Source organism: Cervus elaphus, chromosome 18, assembly GCF_910594005.1.
Source record: "Cervus elaphus chromosome 18, mCerEla1.1, whole genome shotgun sequence".
NCBI lineage: Eukaryota > Metazoa > Chordata > Mammalia > Artiodactyla > Cervidae > Cervus > Cervus elaphus.
The window spans coordinates 40,841,906-40,860,727 of NC_057832.1; the positions used below are offsets into that span (position 1 = coordinate 40,841,906).

General features: G+C 44.8%; 2 protein-coding genes across 2 annotated transcripts; both read left to right on the forward strand.

Annotated features, from left to right (window-relative positions):
- Positions 1-7,573: 7,573 nt before the first annotated feature.
- On the forward strand, positions 7,574-16,901 carry LOC122673736 (endogenous retrovirus group K member 25 Env polyprotein-like). The gene is made up of 3 exons (XM_043871580.1): positions 7,574-7,760; positions 12,511-14,474; positions 16,115-16,901. Exons 1-2 carry the CDS (start codon positions 7,653-7,655, stop codon positions 14,440-14,442), a joined length of 2,040 nt encoding a protein of 679 aa, XP_043727515.1. The 5' UTR covers positions 7,574-7,652; the 3' UTR covers positions 14,443-14,474; positions 16,115-16,901.
- LOC122673848 (ubiquitin carboxyl-terminal hydrolase MINDY-3-like) lies at positions 14,475-16,032 on the forward strand. Its single transcript, XM_043871780.1, has 2 exons — positions 14,475-14,493; positions 14,610-16,032. The coding sequence occupies exons 1-2, from the start codon at positions 14,475-14,477 to the stop codon at positions 15,269-15,271; spliced, it is 681 nt and encodes a 226-aa protein (XP_043727715.1). The 3' UTR covers positions 15,272-16,032.
- Positions 16,902-18,822: the final 1,921 nt, after the last annotated feature.

Sequence of the window (18,822 nt, forward strand, 5' to 3'; positions counted from 1 at the left end):
CTTATATGAAAAGACCTGGCCTGGACGCCGGCCCGGACTATAAAACCGCTCCCCACCCCTCATACCTTGCAGACTCCCTTTGTCTCCTCATTCACCCGCCCCCGGGAGTTCTGCCCGAGAGCGACGCTTAATAAAGGCCTTTACCACCGGTCCTTAGAGGCGGCTTTTTTCCTCCTGTGGCGTTTTTTCCTAACATCTGGTGCCCCAACGTGAGGCCCGAGGTGAGGGCCCCCGGCACTTGCCGTTGAGGCCCCCTCGAGCTCCACCGCCGCGGAAGCCTCGGACCCAGGCGGCTGACCAACCCCCCGGACGGCAGGATACGGAGTAAGTCCCTTCGGCTTTGGGGCCTGCATTCCCTGACGATCACCTCCTAGGGCCCTGTAACGAGTGCGCACTTACTGGGCCCTCCCGGTCACCAGCTGGTGGGGAGACGTCCCCAGCGGCTGAGTAGACCTCCGGCTTCGGCCTTTCCGGGTCCCTGCGGTCATGAGGAAGACGTTCCCCGCGACTACACGGACCTCCGGCTCCCCTTGACTTGTCTGAAGACATTCGGACAGCGGAGGTTGCCTCCATGCCTCGTGGTCGTCATGGGATCGACAGCCTCCAAACCCGATCCCCAATACTCCACCCCCTTAGAGTGCCTGCTGGCTAACCTGCAGACTCTAAGGCTAAAGAGAGATATCCGCCCCAAGCAGCTTACTTTTCTGTGCTCACAGGCCTGGCCTCAGTATTCCCTAGATAATGGCTCACAATGGCCAGCCACAGGGACACTAGACTTTGACGTCCTCCGTGATTTAGATAATTACTGCCGGAGAAAGGGAAAATGGTCTGAGGTCCCCTATGTTCAGGCCTTTTGGGCGATGCGCTCTCGCCCCTCCCCCTCCTCTCCGGCCCCTCCTAACCCCTCCCCCTCTAACCCTACTCCGGCCTCTTTTGTTCCTGCTCCCGCCCCCGAGGCTCCACCGCCGGCCCCAGATCCTCCGGCCCTTAACCCTATCTTGTATCCTCCCCTTCCCCCCGTCACTCCCTTCTCGTCTCCGGTTAGCTCCCACACTCGCTCCCACAGCAACCCTCCAGGGGCCTCCCCTCCCCCTCCCCCAGCCCCGCTACTCCCTCTGCGACAAGTAGCCGGAGCTGAGGGTCTAGCCCAGGTCCACGTCCCCTTCTCTCTCCAAGACTTAGCACAGATTGAGGCCAAGCTGGGATCCTTTTCCTCCAACCCCACTCAGTACATTAAGCAGTTTACTGGTCTGACCCGCGCCTATGCCTTAACATGGCAGGACATATATGTCATCCTGGGGTCTACCACCACCCCCGAAGAGAGGCAGGCCGTTTGGACGGCAGCCAGGGCTCAGGCCGATCAGCGGCACAGTGCTAACCCCTCCCCCGAGCGCCCCCCAGGAGCTCAGGCAGTTCCTGACACCGACCCTGATTGGAACTACCAGGAAGGGGGTGGCGGCCAGCTGCGGGTACGCTATATGATAGAGTGTCTCCTCGATGGGATGGAAACGTCCTCTCATAAAGTTGTAAACCTCCTCAAACTAGATGAGGTGACTCAGGGGCCCGACAAAAACCCAGCCATGTTTCTTAATCGGCTGACTGAGGCCCTTGTTCAATACACCAGACTGTCCCCTGAGTCCCCCTTTGGGTCAGCTACCTTGGCCAATCATTTTATCTCCCAATCCGCACCTGACATCCAAAAAAAACTGGCCAAGGCCGAGGACGGCCCTCAGACCCCTATTCGAGACCTGGTAAAAATGGCCTTTAAGGTTTACAACGCCCGTAAAAAAAACTGCTGAGGCCAGCCAAAAGGCAAGGCTCAAGCAAGAGGCCGAATTTCAGGCGAGCCTCCTAAACCAACAAACCCAGGCCTTGGTAGCGGCCCTGCGGCTGGCGGCGGGCTCGGGGTCCCAAAACCCCCCTCTGGGGGCCTGCTTCAAGTGTGGCCAAGAAGGACACTGGGCCAAGATGTGCCCCAATCCACGGCCTCCTTCCAAGCCGTGCCCGTTGTGCAAACAGCGAGGGCACTGGGCTAGTGACTGTCCCCAGGCCTCTCGGGCCCCGACCTCTAGGGGCTGGAGACCAGAGCGCCCCAGGGAGACCTCCTGCCCTCCTCTGGCCTTCGAGCTGCTGAGCTTCGACGATGGCTGACGCCGCCCAGACTCGGGAACCCCGATAACCCAAGCCAAGCCCAGGGTAACGCTCCAGGTAACGGGTAAGTCTGGTTAATGCGGGGGCTACCTATTCGGTCCTTCCCTCTGTCGGGGACACTTTACGTCCTTCCCAGGTTTCGGTTATGGGCATTGATGGCCAACCCTCATGTCCGCTCCAAACCCAACCACCACCCTGTCAATTAGATTCCTGCCTATTTGCCCACTCTTTTCTGGTCATCCCCTCCTGCCCTACTCCTCTCTTAAAAAAAAAATATATATATATATATATATGTATATATATATATATATATATATATATATACTCTCACAGATCTCCCAGCAGGTGGCTATGGCCCTGGACATCGACTGGCATCTCCACATCCCCTATCGGCCCCAACCATCAGGCCTGGAACAAAGGCGCAGACAGCTCCAAGAAAGCCCCCTCTGGACCGGACTCAATGGTTTACTCCCATACCTCTTGCCCTTTCTAGGCCCTATACTCCTGCTGGTTCTGGGCCTCACCACAGGCCCCTGCCTCGTCCAACTTATTCTTCGCTGGGTCCAAGAAATAGCGCAGGCTGCGACCGGACGGGCCATGCTCCTAACAGCTTATACTCGACTCAATCAAAAAGACATAGACCCACTTCACAATCCTGCATAAGCTGACCTTTCGTCCCGGCTGGCCCCTACCCCTCATCGCCCCCGTTCAGCAAGAAATAGCCAGAGAGAACCGGCGCCCCTTGTCCTATAACAAAAAGGCCGGGATGAAAGGTCAGGGCATGCCCCGGGAAAGTGCTGCAAGGCAAATTCCGGAGGCTGGCTAAACTTCCAGGGGCTGGCCCCCTGCAGGCTGGTCCAATCAGGTACCAACATAGAGCCCTTGGACACTGACCACCGCTGTAGCCCGCGCTTTCTTCCTTTTATGAAAAGACCTGGCCTGGACGCCGACCCGGACTATAAAACCGCTCCCCACCCCTCATACCTTGCAGACTCCCTTTGTCTCCTCACTCACCCGCCCCCGGGAGTTCTGCCCTAGAGCGACGCTTAATAAAGGCCTTTACCACCGGTCCTTAGAGGCGGCTTTTTTCCTCCCGCGGGGTTTTTTCCTAACACTTAACTGTTCTTCAAAGACTGAGAGAATTTCAAGGATATCTCATCTATGTTACCTTCTTCTTAGCTCCTACCACATGTACAGGAGGCAACCATCTTAACATTCATTCCAGAGTATGTTTTATTGGTAGTTTTGATGGCTTTGTGGTTGGGACCAGGAGAGATGTATTCTTAGCTCACGGCAGCTCCTTAGGCCTCTCCTTCCCAGCCTCTCATCAGTTGATTGGCACCATGAAGGACCTGATCAGGACCTTTTAGATACATCAGTGTAAGTATCTGAACGTAACAAAGTGCCAAACTCTGTGCCAAGAAACATGTACCCAGAAGCCTTTCTTAATGAACTTTGTAATATTTGTAACTCCAATATATTTGCTGTTTCTATTACAGCTTCCCTGGTAGCTCAAATAGTAAAGAATCTGCCTGCAATGCAGGAGACTGGGTTCAATCCTTATTTGTTTCTCTAAAACAAGTGTTAAAACTTCAAATAAGAAGAGCCTATGTTGAGGGATCATGAGAATAATTTTTCCTTTTTTATTTCTGTTCTTCCTCTATAAATAGCACTGTTAGCAATTTGATTTATAGTTGGGTTTCCAGACAGTTTTTCTATGTATTTTCAATATGTTCTGCTATCTTTCCATATCATAGGCTATCTCTTTGAACCCCTTCCTCACAGTTATGAAAGATTTTTGCAAGACTTTGAATGTTGGTACCAAAATGGAATACTTGAAAATTGTGCTCAACCTATTTGGGGATTTAGAAAAGAATTGCTTGTAATTTTTCTGTTTTGTCTATTGTTGGAAAGACTTTTGGAGTATGGGGAAAGGTTGGTGAAAACATGGAGAAGACGATAGAAAAGAAACTTAGAGAAACTGGAAAGAGTTACCTAGAAAGTCTGGTCTATAAGTCTCCAGTGAGAAGGGGGTGTGGGGGCAGAATTCTCACAGACTTTACAGGGTCGCTCCCATCTGACAAATGGTGAGGACAGACATATGTGCAGGAGAACACAACTGTCCTTAAAAACATGGGAGTGAGTGCGGCTGAGAAACTGAGAGAAAAGAGCAGCAGATGGCTATTCAACGTAAGCTGGACAAAGATGTTTGTTACCAAACTCAGCTTCCAGTGTTCACTGCTCTAAAGCCAGTACTGGAGAGGGAAGCACTGATTGGAAAAGGAAAGCTTACCTTTATTCAGGAGGCCAGCAACCTGGGGAAAAGGCAGGCTTGTATCCCAGAACCAACTCCAAAGATTCTGCTTGGCCATGAAAATTTTTCACTCAAGAGACCTGAACACTCTGATGGATTTCAGGCAAGTACCTATGCGAATGATAAGCATTTGAAGGTGGTCAGGCCGAGTCATACTGGGTGCACATCCAGTTACTATTTATAGCAGAGGAAGTTTACTCATGAGGCAACCAAGCAAGGAGATGGGAGAACAAGTCTCAGATCTGCCCTCTGGAAGGCAAAATATTTATGGGATAGTAAAGCAGGGCGGGGCTTCCCTGGTGGCTCAGTGGTAAAGGATCCACCTGCCAATATAGGGACATGGGTTCGGCCCCTGATTCCAGAAGATCCCACATGCTTCAGAGCAACTAATCCCATGCGCCACAACTACTGACCTGTGTTCTAGGGCCCAGGAGCTGCAGCTACTGAAGCCTGAGCACCCTAGAGCCCATGCTCTGCAACTAGAGAAGCCACTACAATGAGAAGCCTGCAGGCAGAAACTAAGGAGTAGCCCCTGCTGGCCTCAGCTAGAGAAAAGCCTGCTGAGCAACCAAGGCCCAGCACAGCCAAAAATAAATAAATAAAATAAAATAAATTTTTAAAGCAGGGTGGTTTTAGTTGTGGGGAAAGGTGATTGGAGGTAGGGTAAAGGTGAGATAATCGTTGTTCTGCAGAGGTGTTTCTGGGTTACGTGCTTCTTCATGGGATACATGTTCAAAAATGGTGCAGTTTTTCGCCTCCTGACGTCAAAAGGTTATTCACTGGACATCTGGGCAGGCCCAGTCTGGGGGCTGGTGGTCCCAACCACTCTTGACCAGTTTGAACTGGGTAAGAGTCAACTCTAAGTTTCCAGAAAACAACTTAAATCCACCTGTTACCATAGTGACCCATACGTCAGAGACGTTATCTAGAGGGGTGGTTAAGGAGCCCTGTAATATATTATCTGGGCTACATGAAGCTTGGAGGGTAGACAATTAAGAAAAACAACAACTAAATTAGTTGTTTAAGAAAAACAACTCATTTACTAAGTAGTGAAGGGAGGTTACAAACAGAGAGGGTTTTAATAAACCTATTCGCTTATCTACTGTTTTGTAAGACACACTTGGGATTTAAGATGCCAGTTTCTGTTAACCCTATAGGGTACAGTTTCAATTCTACATGACAACAAACTGTGCATTTCTCCTTTGTACAAAGAGAACAACCATCGCCTGGGCTAGGATCTGTGGTGTAATTACAGCCACTGTGTTGGGTTGGCCTGGGTCAGTAGACAGCAACCGTGAGGTTCAGGGTCAGTAAGAGCAGTGACAGTGCAGATGGTCTCTGGGTGTTAGAGCCACGCTTTCCGGGAAACAAACTCACTCAGAAGGACAATGCAAATAGTGGAGTGCAGTTTATTACACCGGCGGGCCCAGCGCAGAGTCTCCTCTTAGCCAAGGACCCCAACCAGCATTTGTGAAAATCTTTTATACCCCATGTGTATGTATCCAAACCCACCACCCCAATTTCCTTGAGACTTACATAAACAAAGGAAGGGTAAATACAACTACTATAACCCCATCATTCACGTGTTATGTGTTCAAACAGTTAATAATCAATAAGCCCGCAGTTACATTCCAAACAGTTAATAAGCCTGTGGTCACGTTCCAACCAGTTAATAATCGATAAGCCTGTGGTTACATACCGATAGATACGGAAAAAAATTTATGACCTGTCCGGAGACAGGGGTGATTACGGTATGTTTCCTAGTAACCTGGATGTGATCTTCAAGATTCCCCTGCCCAGAGGGGGTCTTATCCTTCCATTGTCACTCCCATAAGCGCTAAGCACAGAGTTCAGAGTCCACTGGAGAGGTGGCCGCCCACGACCAGCACGGACAGGCCTGAGATGGAGTCCAGGCCCTATGAATTTCTTCTTCACGGGTAACAACAGCGTGGGCTGGTCAGGGCATGCCTTCGGTCTGCTCGGGTTTCAAAAGGCAGTGTACTAGGCATTTCAGTCAACAAAGAAACAGCAGCACATTTTGGAGTGTTACAACATCAGGGCTGTTCTGTGGAATCCTCTGACCTCAAGGGGGTACACTGAGTTTTGGGTTTAAGAAGGAAAATTTATAGCTAGACAGACAAATATTTGGGCATGAATCAGAATGCCTGGGGCTTCTTGTATATACAGTTCTTGGGGAGTAAAATTCAAAAAAGACTGGACTTCTGCAGTCATGCCTGCCACACTAAATTGTATAATACAGGGAAGCATGGCTGGTAAGGATCACACGAGGCTATGCTTATCCAGATCACTGTGAATACTTCATTTTTCGCTTCTGCTGAATTCTTTTCCTCTTCAGGCTCAAATCTGTACTCTATTTTGCCTAGTGAGTATTCTTTTCTTGTTGGCCTTATCCTGTGTTGTTGAGGGAAACTACACGACTGCCTTAAGGAGAAGGTCCTCACAAGGAACTGGCGAAGGACCAGGGCCACCAGACACGTCTCGATTGCCCTGGGAAACATTTCCTGCACCTTCTAGCTGGTCATCACACAAGTTTAGAGCACTAACAGACCTTGCACCTAATGAACTCTTGTCCATCTGGTTCCAACTGAATATCTGAAAGCCACAAGGACCAAAATGCAACGCTCTTATCCTAGGTGTCAAAACCAGGACTTAAGACCCCATGGACACTCCATACCCTTGAGCTATTTTCAGACAGCTGCCCACCGCCCCTCCCCATCTCCTCCTACAAGATAGACGCATCTGCAACCCCATCCTGAGGGAGCTGGGAGGGAAGAAAGGAGGGAAGACGGAGACCCCCCAGCACAGACAATCAGAGACTTGGCCTTGACTTGAGTTGTTAAGATAGGACTGCCTCCCTTCTCCAGCTGGCAGGAACAATGACCCTGGGGAGCTCAAGCCCCGGGGGAGGAGGAACTTATGGCTTTTACGACTGCCTGAGAATAGTGCTGAGAATAACAAGCTTGCCTTGAGGAAAACAGATTGTCTTTTGATCCTGAGAAAATAGAGTCTATGTGTCTCGTAAACTTTGTAAACTTGCTGTTATCAACTTTGTACATGCTCAAGCTCCATCTGTGTAACCTTGGTTTTTGTAAGCTATTTCCTTGCTCTCATGTATAAAGACTCGCTGTAGAAGTAAAGTTTTGTCAGTCTTCCATAGAGGCTGTCCATGTCCTTTTCTCAGAGTCTACTCCACCGAGTCTTTCACATGTGGCGCCCAACGTGGGGCTCGAAGTCACGACGAGTTGAACACGGAGAAAGATTCCTGCAGAAGGAGGTAAGCAGACAATGGGACACCAGGCAAATAAGATACCTTTCGTTTCACTTATGCATCATTTTTTAAAACAATTCGGCACTAACGTTTCTGTTGATCAGTTAACTGAATGTTACCAGCTTGTTTTAGAATACAATCCTTAGTTTCCTGAGGAAGGGACTTTAAATGAACAAGGATGGCAATGTGTTTGAAATAATGTCTTAACTGCATATCGCTGAGGTGCTCAAATTCCTCCCCGATGGTGGGTTACTTGGGCATTGATTCGGACTGTTATTGAACAGCTTGATGGCAAAAAGGTTGATGTAGAAGTAGAAACGGTGCAATCTTTACATGAATATGAATTAGATGAAAAGGATATGCAAGGTGCTTTACATCATAAGAATGTTCTTTTTAATCAGAAGGGACCCACCGATGTTGGCCATGAGAGCAAACAGCCATCTGCTGTTTGTGATTTTTGGTCTCCTAAAACCGAAAGTAATTTTCCTCCACCGCCGAAGGAATTCCCTAGCACCGCTCTTCCGTCAGCCCCTGCTCAATGCTTTGCCACCACGGGACCTAATTAAACGCGCATTCCCCATCGTATTTAACCAACCACAACCAGGTCATGTTACCTGGAACCCTGCTAATTTTACTTTAGTTTCTGCTTTCAAAAAAGCATGCACTCTTCATGGGCCCACTTCTCCGTACTGTCTTGAATTCCTTCGGAACTGGGCGGATCATTGGCTCCCCACCGACTTTGCGGCGGTGGATAAAATGGTTTTGGCTCCTCAACAATTGTTGCGATGGCAAATGTGGGTTAATGATGAAGCAAAAGAAATTTTACAGGAACAACAAAGTCACAAAAATCCTGTTCAGCTCATTTTTGACATTTTAACAGGAACCGGCACTATGGCTGAGGTGGGGGCTCAATTACAAAATACTGCCCCACCCATGGTATATTGGATAAAGGAGGTTGCCTTGCATGCCTGGGCAAAGGTTGACAGTGCTCTGTCTGATGGATATTTCGTCAAAATATTTCCAGGGCCACGGGAAGAATATGCCCAATTTCTAGGAAAACTTAAAGACGCTACAGAGAAATCCATTAAGGATGCTAATCTGCAGCAAATGTTGCTAAAACAGTTAGCATTTGAAAATGCTAATGAGGACTGTCAGAATGTGATCCGACCAATTCGAGAAACCGGATCTATTATGGATTATATGAAAGTCTGTCCAAACATTGGTTCCATTCAGCATAGAGCTAAAGTTGCAACCATGGAAACTCTCGCTGCACAAAAAGGCTATGAATTTGAAGCGTTTCAATTGTAGGAAGCCCGGCCATTTGAAGAAGCAGTGCCACCTCCCCACTAGACCAGGGCAACCTCCTCCTACTATGAATTTCAAAGAGAAAGGGAAACCTCCCGGACCTTGCCCGCGATGTAAAAAGGGGAATCATTGGCTAAATGAATGCAAGTCGAAATATGACAAAGTGGGGAATCTACTATTGCAAAAAAAGGACTGTCAGTCAGGAAACTAAATACGGGGCTGCCCTTCAGCCCCGCACACAAAGAGGGGAATCCTCATAATATTCTTCAGTTGCAGGCAGCTATGCAACATAGTGCTTATGTTGATATTCCTTGTCCTAAAGATATGGAACTTTTGATGATAAATTCTCCTTATAAAATTAACACTGGGTATTACCACCCGATACCCCCTCAAACCGTGGGACTAATTTTAGGTCGAAGCAGTTGTACCATGCAAGGGCTCACAGTTATGACTGGAGTTATTGATGAGGATTACGTAAGGGAAATTTCACTAATGGTTCAAGTCACTTGGAATTTACATTTGCAGAAAGGTGACAGGTTTGCTCAGTTACTTCTTCTACCATATATAAAACCACAAAAGACTTCTACCACTGCCACAACGGGGGGTTTCAGTAGCACTAACATTACTGCAGGATTAACTACTTTATTACATGAACTTAAAAAACCTTTATTACAACTTAATATTTGGGGAAAAAATTTTGAGGGCCTGCTAGACACTGGAGCGAATATCTCCATTATACGCCGCTCTGAATGGCCCCCAGAATGGCCCATGCGACCGGCCTCTAACAGAATAATTGGTGTAAGAGAAGCTAATTCCTTAACCACTTTCGAAAGTGTTTCCTATTTACAAGCTCATGGTCCAGACCAAATTACAGTTTATATAAAACCCTATATTACTGAAGTTCCTATTAATCTTTGGGGCCAAGATTTCTTACAACAAACTAAAGCAAGACTTGTACTTAATGAACCTTTTTGATCGGGGCCACTGAGTTATCGCCAGTTATCGCCGCTACGCCTACAATGGAGATCTGATGCACCTGTGTGGACTGCCCAGTGGCCCCTGACTACAGTAAAATTAGCGGCTTCAAAGGATTTAGTGAGGAACAATTGAATTATGGGAGAATTGAACCTTCTTTTTCTCCATGGAATTCTCCTGTATTTATTATTAAAAAGAAGTCAAGTAAATGGAGAATGCTTATTGACCTGCGCGATGTTAATGACACCATGGTAACCATGGGAGCATTATGGCCTGGTCTTCCAAATCCTGCTATGATTCCAAAAAATTGGTCTGTTATCATTATAGATCTTCAAGACTGCTTTTTTACACTGCCTCTTCATGAGGAAGATAGGCAACGTTTTGCCTTTTCTATTCCCACGACAAATAATATTCATCCTGTTCAGAGATATCATTGGAAAGTTTTACCTCAAGGTATGAAAAATTCCCCCACCATCGGCCAATATCTTTCACCCAGACTTTGCAGCCTGTGAGGGACACATACCCTAACGCTTATATTATACACTATATGGATGATATTCTGCTGGCCGATGCTTTGCCGCTCCAATTAGACAAAATTTTTTCAGACACTGTTCAGCAATTACAAAGTCATGGCTTAATCGTTATCAGAAGAAAAAATCCAATGTACAGAGCCTTTTAATTATTTGGGCTATCTTTTAACAAAAAACAAAGTAAAACCACAGAAAATGTCCATTAGAATGGATTTCATGGAGACTTTAAATGATTTTCAGAAATTGTTGGGCAACATTAATCGGTTGCGACCCTCCCTGGGCATTCCCACATATGCTTTTCAAAATCTTTTTAAAACTTAAAAGGACCTCCAGACTTAAACAGTTCTCGCCATCTGAGCTCTGAGGCAAAAAGAGAACTAGAATTAGTAGAAAAACATATTGCTGACGGCTTCGTTCATCGTATCCACCTAATCTTCCAATTTTTTTATATGTTTTTCCCACTATTAGATCTCCTACTGCTGTTATATCACAAGCAAATCCCCCAATAGAATGGATATATCTCCATTCAAAACAGGCCAAAAAAACTGTCCTTTATCTTGAGCTTATTGGCACTATTGTTCATCAGGGTCGTGCTCGTAAAGAAGCGCTCACTAGATGTGATCCTGATGGTATATATATCCCCATTTCAAAAACAGAATTTAATGCAGCATTACAAAATAATATCATGATACAGATTGCCTTTTCTGATGTTCAAGGAACTTTACTTCCAAATTTGCCTAAAGGTAAACTTTGGGACTTTCTGAAAACAACTCCTTTTGTTGTCAATTCCATCATTTCTGAAACCCCTATTCCAGAAGCACCTACCTACTACATAGATGGAAATAAACAAGGATATTCTGGAATAGTGGTCCTCACTGGATGAAACGAGTAAAAAGTCCTTTTTCCTCTGTTCAGAGAGCTAAACTTTATGCTTTATATCTTCTACTAGACTATGAATCTTCCCCTTTTAATATACTTACAGATTCATTATATATTGCCTCCATGTTTCCTAATTTTGTCACAGCTCTACTTTCTTCTTCAGATTTGGAATTGACTCAATTGTTTCTGTCTGTTCAGACTCTCATACAATCACGTTCATGCCCTTTCTATATTAAACGTATCCGTGCTCACTCAGGTCTTCCTGGACCTTTAGCAGCTGGAAATAATAAGGTTGGTAAATTAATAAGTGCTCTCTTCTCCTCTCCAAAAGAAGAACATGAGCTCCTTCATACCAGTGCTAATCGCCTACATGGCCACTATCATATACCTTTATCTGCTGCTCGAGATATTGTACGATCTTGTTCTGTCTGTTTCCCATTACATCAATGGATGTCACCATCAGGAGCTAATCCTCGCGGCCTTCATCCTGATGAATTGTGGCAAGCTGATTTTACCCATTTTTCTTTGCCCCTTCCTCTCTGCTTTTCATTGTAGTTGCACCCATTCAGGCTTCATCTGGGCTGTTCCTGCCTCTTCTGAGTCAACTAAAGCAGCAATCCAGGGCTTACTGTCCGCTTTTTCAGTGATGGGCCTACCTCATACTTTGAAAACTGATAATGGTCCCACTTTTACTTCAAAGGGTTTTGCGACTTTTCTTTCGGATTGGAACATCCTTCATCTTTGTGGAATCCCCTATAACCCCCAGGGGCAAGCCATTATCGAACGGGCCCAAAGGACCCTTAAATTAACTTTAAATAAATTAAAAGGTGGGACACTCTATACAAAATATGGCCCAAAAGGATATTTACCTCTTGCTTTACTTACCATAAAGGTTTTGAATGAATCTTCAGAAAAGATGACTAGAGACAAAAGGCATTTCTTGAATATGCCCAAGACTAATGTTTCTGAGCAAGTTTTGAATTTGGATGTTTGGGTTAAACGATTTAATAACTGGAAGCCAAGGGTATTAAAGCTCCTAGGCAGAGGATATGGTCTTGTCTCTACAGATGGAGAAGACATCTGGGCCCCGCAGTGGTATATACGTCCTTGACAACAAGGATCCCTCGGGAGCAAAGAAATGGGTGACCCACATCACCAAGAGAATGGCCACAATGTCACTGAAGGAAGAGAAGCAATGGAAGAGAAGGAGAACTGCCCCAGCTCAACCGTATCCCACTGGGGCACAGATCAAGAACCTGACCAGAAAAGCTGAAGATGCACTGAAAGCAACTGGAACCCCTTTGACTCCTGATAAACTTTTCTTGGGTATGCTAGCTGTATTGTCCTGTACATCGGCAGTGAGTGCTAATTATACATACTGGACTTACATTCCTGCTCCCCCTCTGTTGCAGTTTGCTGATTGGAGTGAACCTAGCCCTCTGGTCTTCACTAATGATAGCCAATACTTCCCTCCTCCATGGTCTAGAGCTGGACCTACTCACCCTGATGAAGAGGGGAAAGCAGTCAACATATCCATAGGGTATAACGTTTTACCTATTTGCTTCGGTGCAAGTCCTCCTTGCATGTCTATATTCCCTCAATGGTGGGGTTATTCCTATAATAATGGCACAGGTTTTAGGATGGGTTTTTTTGTTGCCGCTTCATTTCTGTTAAATCAATCTGAAAGGTACTATCATGGGCAAATTTCTAACAGTACAGATGCTTTATTTTTGCCTGGTGAACCTCCCTGTGAAACAGTATCCTGGCGAAAGAAACATCAGGGTCCTTCATTATTATGGTCTGAGTGCCGGGGAATTTTTGGAAAAATATCTCGTTATTTGAATTTTACCTTTGTTGATTGGGGACCACATGGAATGTTTGTTAATTGCTCTGAATGGGAAGTGGAAACCTGCGATGGGACAAAAAATATTAGCTTTAATCATTCTTTGAGCGGATTATGGCATCAACAGAATGATATCCTCAACTGGTATAATGGTGGCCTATCTCCACCCAGGCCCCGTATGATCCATCCTCAACTTGGGCCCGAACATTGGCACATCTGGAAAATACCCGCCTCTTTACACCAATTTGCTACCCTTGTAGGACATGCTCGTACTTCAGGCCCCCAAAACTATACTATCACTTATAGTGGCACTGGGTTTATTCAAGCATGTGTACGCCCTCCTTTTCTGTTTGCTATAGGAGAATTCATTATTACAAAGTCTACACAACTAGTACATTGCACAAACTGTAAACTCTACACTTGCTTAAACCATAGTTTGCCATTCAATCATAGTAGGGAGGGAATTTTCCTTATGAAACAGAGAGCGGAATTATGGATACCTATTTCTCTTGATGAACCATGGTCTGACGCTAGGTTTCTGTCATTTTTATTAAAAAGAGTTGTTAAAAGAACTAAACGCTTTATTGATTGGGTTATATTGGGCATTGTTAGCCTCATAACAGTCGTGTCTCTTGGCACTGTGTCAGGCATGGCCTTACATAATTCCATTCAAAATCATGAGTTCATCACTTTATGGCACCACAATTCCCATGAGCTGTGGACACGACAAGCAAAAATTGATCAGCAGATCCAGGCCCGGTTAGATGAAATACAGGATGCTTTGATATATGTAGGAGACCAAATAAATCAATTAAAATTACAACTTAAACTGAAATGTCATTGGAAATCTACAGACTTTTGTATTACTAATTTACCCTACAATGCCTCTGAGTACCCTTGGGACTCGGTTAAAGCTCATTTGCTGTTACAGAAAACTAACATGAGTCTTGATGTTGAAAAATTGAAGAAACAAATATATGACAGTTATTCTCACTCACCCCCAGAATTATATAGTTCGAAGTTTTATGATGCATTAATCTCCGCCTTGTCATCACTAGACCCTCGATCTTGGTTTCCATCTGCTCATATTGTCTCATATGTTCTAATAATTCTCATTATATGCATTGGTGTTATGGTCCTCCGACCCTCTAGATAATACCCTCCCAAACCCAAGCTACAGGAATAAAAATGATGGCTGCACGGGCTGGCGCTGCCGGGAGGGGCTGACGCTGCTTTCTCCGTCTGCGCTGCTCAGGCTCCCGGCCGCTCTGCATGGAGCGCGCCCCGCGCTGCGCGAGGTTCCAGCCCTCGGGTGTTACACAGGAGCGCGGAACGAGAAGCTGCGCCTGCTCTCTGTGCCTTCCCCGTCAGAGCGGTCCGGGCAGCCGGGGGCTTGGTGGGCGCACTCTCCCCAGGTTAAGTATGTAACCTTGAAGGCAGGCTATAAGGTTGGCTCTTACTTGAAATCTCCAAAATTCCCTATTTGGATTGTTGGCAGTGAAACTCACCTCACCGTATTTTTTGCCAAGGATATGGCTTTAGTTGCCCCTGAGGCTCCTTCAGAACAAGCCAGAAGAGTTTTTCAAACTTATGATCCAGAAGATAATGGATTCATACCTGACTCACTTCTAGAAGATGTGATGAAAGCATTGGACCTCGTTTCAGATCCTGAATATATAAATCTCATGAAGAATAAATTAGATCCAGAAGGATTAGGAATCATATTATTGGGTCCATTTCTTCAAGAATTTTTTCCTGATCAGGGTTCCAGTGGTCCAGAGTCTTTTACTGTCTACCACTACAATGGATTGAAACAGTCAAATTACAATGAAAAGGTAATGTATGTGGAAGGAACCGCAGTTGTTATGGGGTTTGAAGACCCCCTGCTACAGACAGATGACACGCCCATTAAACGCTGTCTCCAAACCAAATGGCCATACATTGAATTACTCTGGACCACAGATCGCTCTCCTTCACTAAACTGATTTGCCTAAGTATTTATAAAGAAGATTGCAATAGCAGATGTTGAAAAAAGGATGCAAGACTGGCAAGTGACCCAGTGAAGCTATACACTGGTATCACCGATAAACTGTAAATAACAATTAAAGACACATTTTCAGTGTTTAAGATATGTTTAAATTATTTGTTTTAAAGCTTTATGTTAAAGGTTACCCTATTTAAATTCTTTATGTGAAATTTACTAGCAAAACTAAGCTTTAATCAAAGTTCATCACTGTTGCAGTCAGATAATTTGGTCATTTGCCAAATTACAGACATTATATTACAATAGCATTTTTATATTGAGTATCAAGGTTACTATTTATAGACTTCTACTTTGGGATTTTATTTCATTCAGGCACCATTTATTGTTTAAGTGATTCTGGCATGCAATACATCAGCCTCCACATTGAAATGCAAAAGAGTTTTTACCTTCATTATTTCTAAAATTTGGTTTCCATTAGAAATATTGATAAATAACAAATTATCAACCTGGATCTTTGACAATTGGCTTAGCTCTGGCATGTGTATAAAAAGTAGAAACTATAAGGGAACATTACCATTTAGTCACAGATATATAGAGGATGTATTTTAAAAAATGATAGGAAAGAAAATCTGTTTGATAGTCTTAACACTGTTAACTTTCACTGTATTGCCAATTACACATTTCCAAATTTGTCCCAACAGCCCTGTAAGCCAGCTTTCTTGTATATTTATAAATGTGATAAATGCATGAGAACATCTGTTATTACATTAGTATATTGCATTATTTATTATGATCCTAGTTGATGGCTTAAATAAACACTTTTTTTCTTTAAAAAAAAAAAAAAATGATGGCTGCAGTCCTAACACTAAAAAAGAAAAGGAGAAAATGCTGAGGGAAACTATGTGACTGCCTTGAGGAGAAGGTCCTCACAAGGAACTGGCGAAGGACCAGGGCCGCCGGGCATGTCTCGATGCTTTGCCCTGGGAAACATTTCCTGCACCTTCTAGCTGGTCATCACACAAGTTTAGAGCACTAACAGACCTTGCACCTAATGAACTCTTGTCCATCTGGTTCCAACTGGATATCTGAAAGCCACGAGGACCAAAATGCAACGCTCTCATCCTAGGTGTCAAAACCAGGACTTAAGACCCCATGGACACTCCATACCCTTGAGCTATTTTCAGACAGCTGCCCACCGCCCCTCCCCATCTCCTCCTACAAGATAGACGCATCTGCAACCCCATCCTGAGGGAGCTGGGAGGGAAGAAAGGAGGGAAGACGGAGACCCCCCAGCACAGACAATCAGAGACTTGGCCTTGACTTGAGTTGTTAAGATAGGACTGCCTCCCTTCTCCAGCTGGCAGGAACAATGACCCTGGGGAGCTCAAGCCCCCGGGGGAGGAGGAACTTATGGCTTTTACGACTGCCTGAGAATAGTGCTGAGAATAACAAGCTTGCCTTGAGGAAAACAGATTGTCTTTTGATCCTGAGAAAATAGAGTCTATGTGTCTCATGAACTTTGTAAACTTGCTGTTATCAACTTTGTACATGCTCAAGCTCCATCTGTGTAACCTTGGTTTTTGTAAGCTATTTCCTTGCTCTCATGTATAAAGACTCGCTGTAGAAGTAAAGTTTTGTCAGTCTTCCATAGAGGCTGTCCGTGTCCTTTTCTCAGAGTCTACTCCGCCGAGCCTTTCACATTTGTCTTCAATGACTTACAGGATATCTTATGCATGTATTATCTCACACTTAATTTGCCTAAAACCCACCTTAACAAACCATGCTTGTAGCTGAAATTCAGCTTCTGTACCCTAGTACCAAACTGAATCTCAGAGACAGAGCTTTGGGTGAAATAGAAAACAACAGATTTATTGCTTTGCCAGGCAAGGGGAACCACAGCAGACTAATGCCCTCAAAACTATGTGGTGGCTCCAGAGGAGGTAATGAGTTTTATAGTAACAGTTCAAAGAGACGGACGGGTGTGATCAGCTCATAGCCATTCTTCTGACTGGTTGGTGATGGGGTAATTGGGAGTCAGCATTGTCCATCTCTGGTCCAGCCAATCTGGGGTCTACATGCTTGTGGGAAGCACATAGTTAACTTTTTCTGGTAGGGGTTTCAGTATCTGCAAAATAGCTCAAAGATATTGCTGGGTATATTCATTGAGTGGGGGAAACCTTGACCCTGTCCCAAGGCTGTACCGGTGTTTCTTGATTGCTTTTCTGTTTCTGCATTTCCTCCCGTCCTTGATTAGCAACTCTTTGAACCTGCCCTTGGGAACTCAGGGAAGGTCATGGAAGCTGTATGAAGACTATTTCCTACAAATAAGAAATAGGCACAGAGAGACTTTTGTGCCCTGAAGACCCACAGGGTCCTGCTTGGTTTCATGCTTACAGACCAACAAGAAAAAAATATCCAAAAGAAAAATGAACAAAGGACATAGACAATACAGAAAATGCATGAAAGAAAAAACATAAATGACCAATAAACATGAAAAAATGTTCAATCTCATTACGAATTTCTAAAATAACACACACACAAAAATCACTTTTTTGCCTGTCATATTAATAAAGGTTTCTAAAACCTAGAGTTCCACTGTCATAATGTTGTAGTGAAAAGGAAAAGAGGAATGAATTTTTCTTTCCCTTTCCTGAGAACAAAGAAGATAAAGAAAACAGTGAGCAGGCCTGAACATTCCTAGTTTTTTAACTTCTGCATGTCTTTAAGTTTGCTTTTCTGCCCCCTAACTCTGCAGGAGTTACAATTCAAGTTTTCTCCTTTGATTCTATGCTAAATACATCCCCTATCTGGTGTTTATCCTTACAACACCCTTCCCCTTATAGTTACATATCAGAAAGGAGGCCACAGAGCCACTGAACTGCCAGACTCAGATACTGGGTTACTGATACTTTATGACTATGTCTGAAACAATGCAAGAGGAAGAAATCAAGATCCTGTCACCTTTGTTCCTCATCACTGATCCTGAATGCGAGCCCTTGCCTTATATAAGCCCCTAGACTCCTCGTGGAGGGGGAGTACATTTCTTGAGGCATGAGTCTACTGTGTTCCCTTCTCTGCTGGCTGAGAATAAAAGCCATCTTTCTATTTCTTAAAGCTCTGTCTCCGCATTTTTCATTGGGCCTCAGTGGGCAGAGAAGGCAAAGATTTTGGCTGGCAATAATGATCCTGATTTAAAGCTCTTTTTCAGATAGTGATTCCAACGTCTCCAAGCCTGAAGTCAGTTTTCAGGTCTGCCTGGGATTCTTCCCTCCAGGTGAATGACCCCTCCATTCATTAGTTATCTTTACAAAAGAAACAAGGGAGGTTTTCAGACATTTAGAAAAGCTAAGAAACCTCAAAATGTCATCTACAACAGCAAATTTTACCTAATCAAGTTTCAAGCAATAGGGATAAGTCTTCTGCAAACATACATACTTAACATATAAGTATACTTGAGATTTTTCTCTGAGGACACATTACTAATTTCCCAAAGTAGTATTCCCAGGGATCCTATTTCAGGACAGAGGAGGGGGATGGTTTATAGAACTGGTT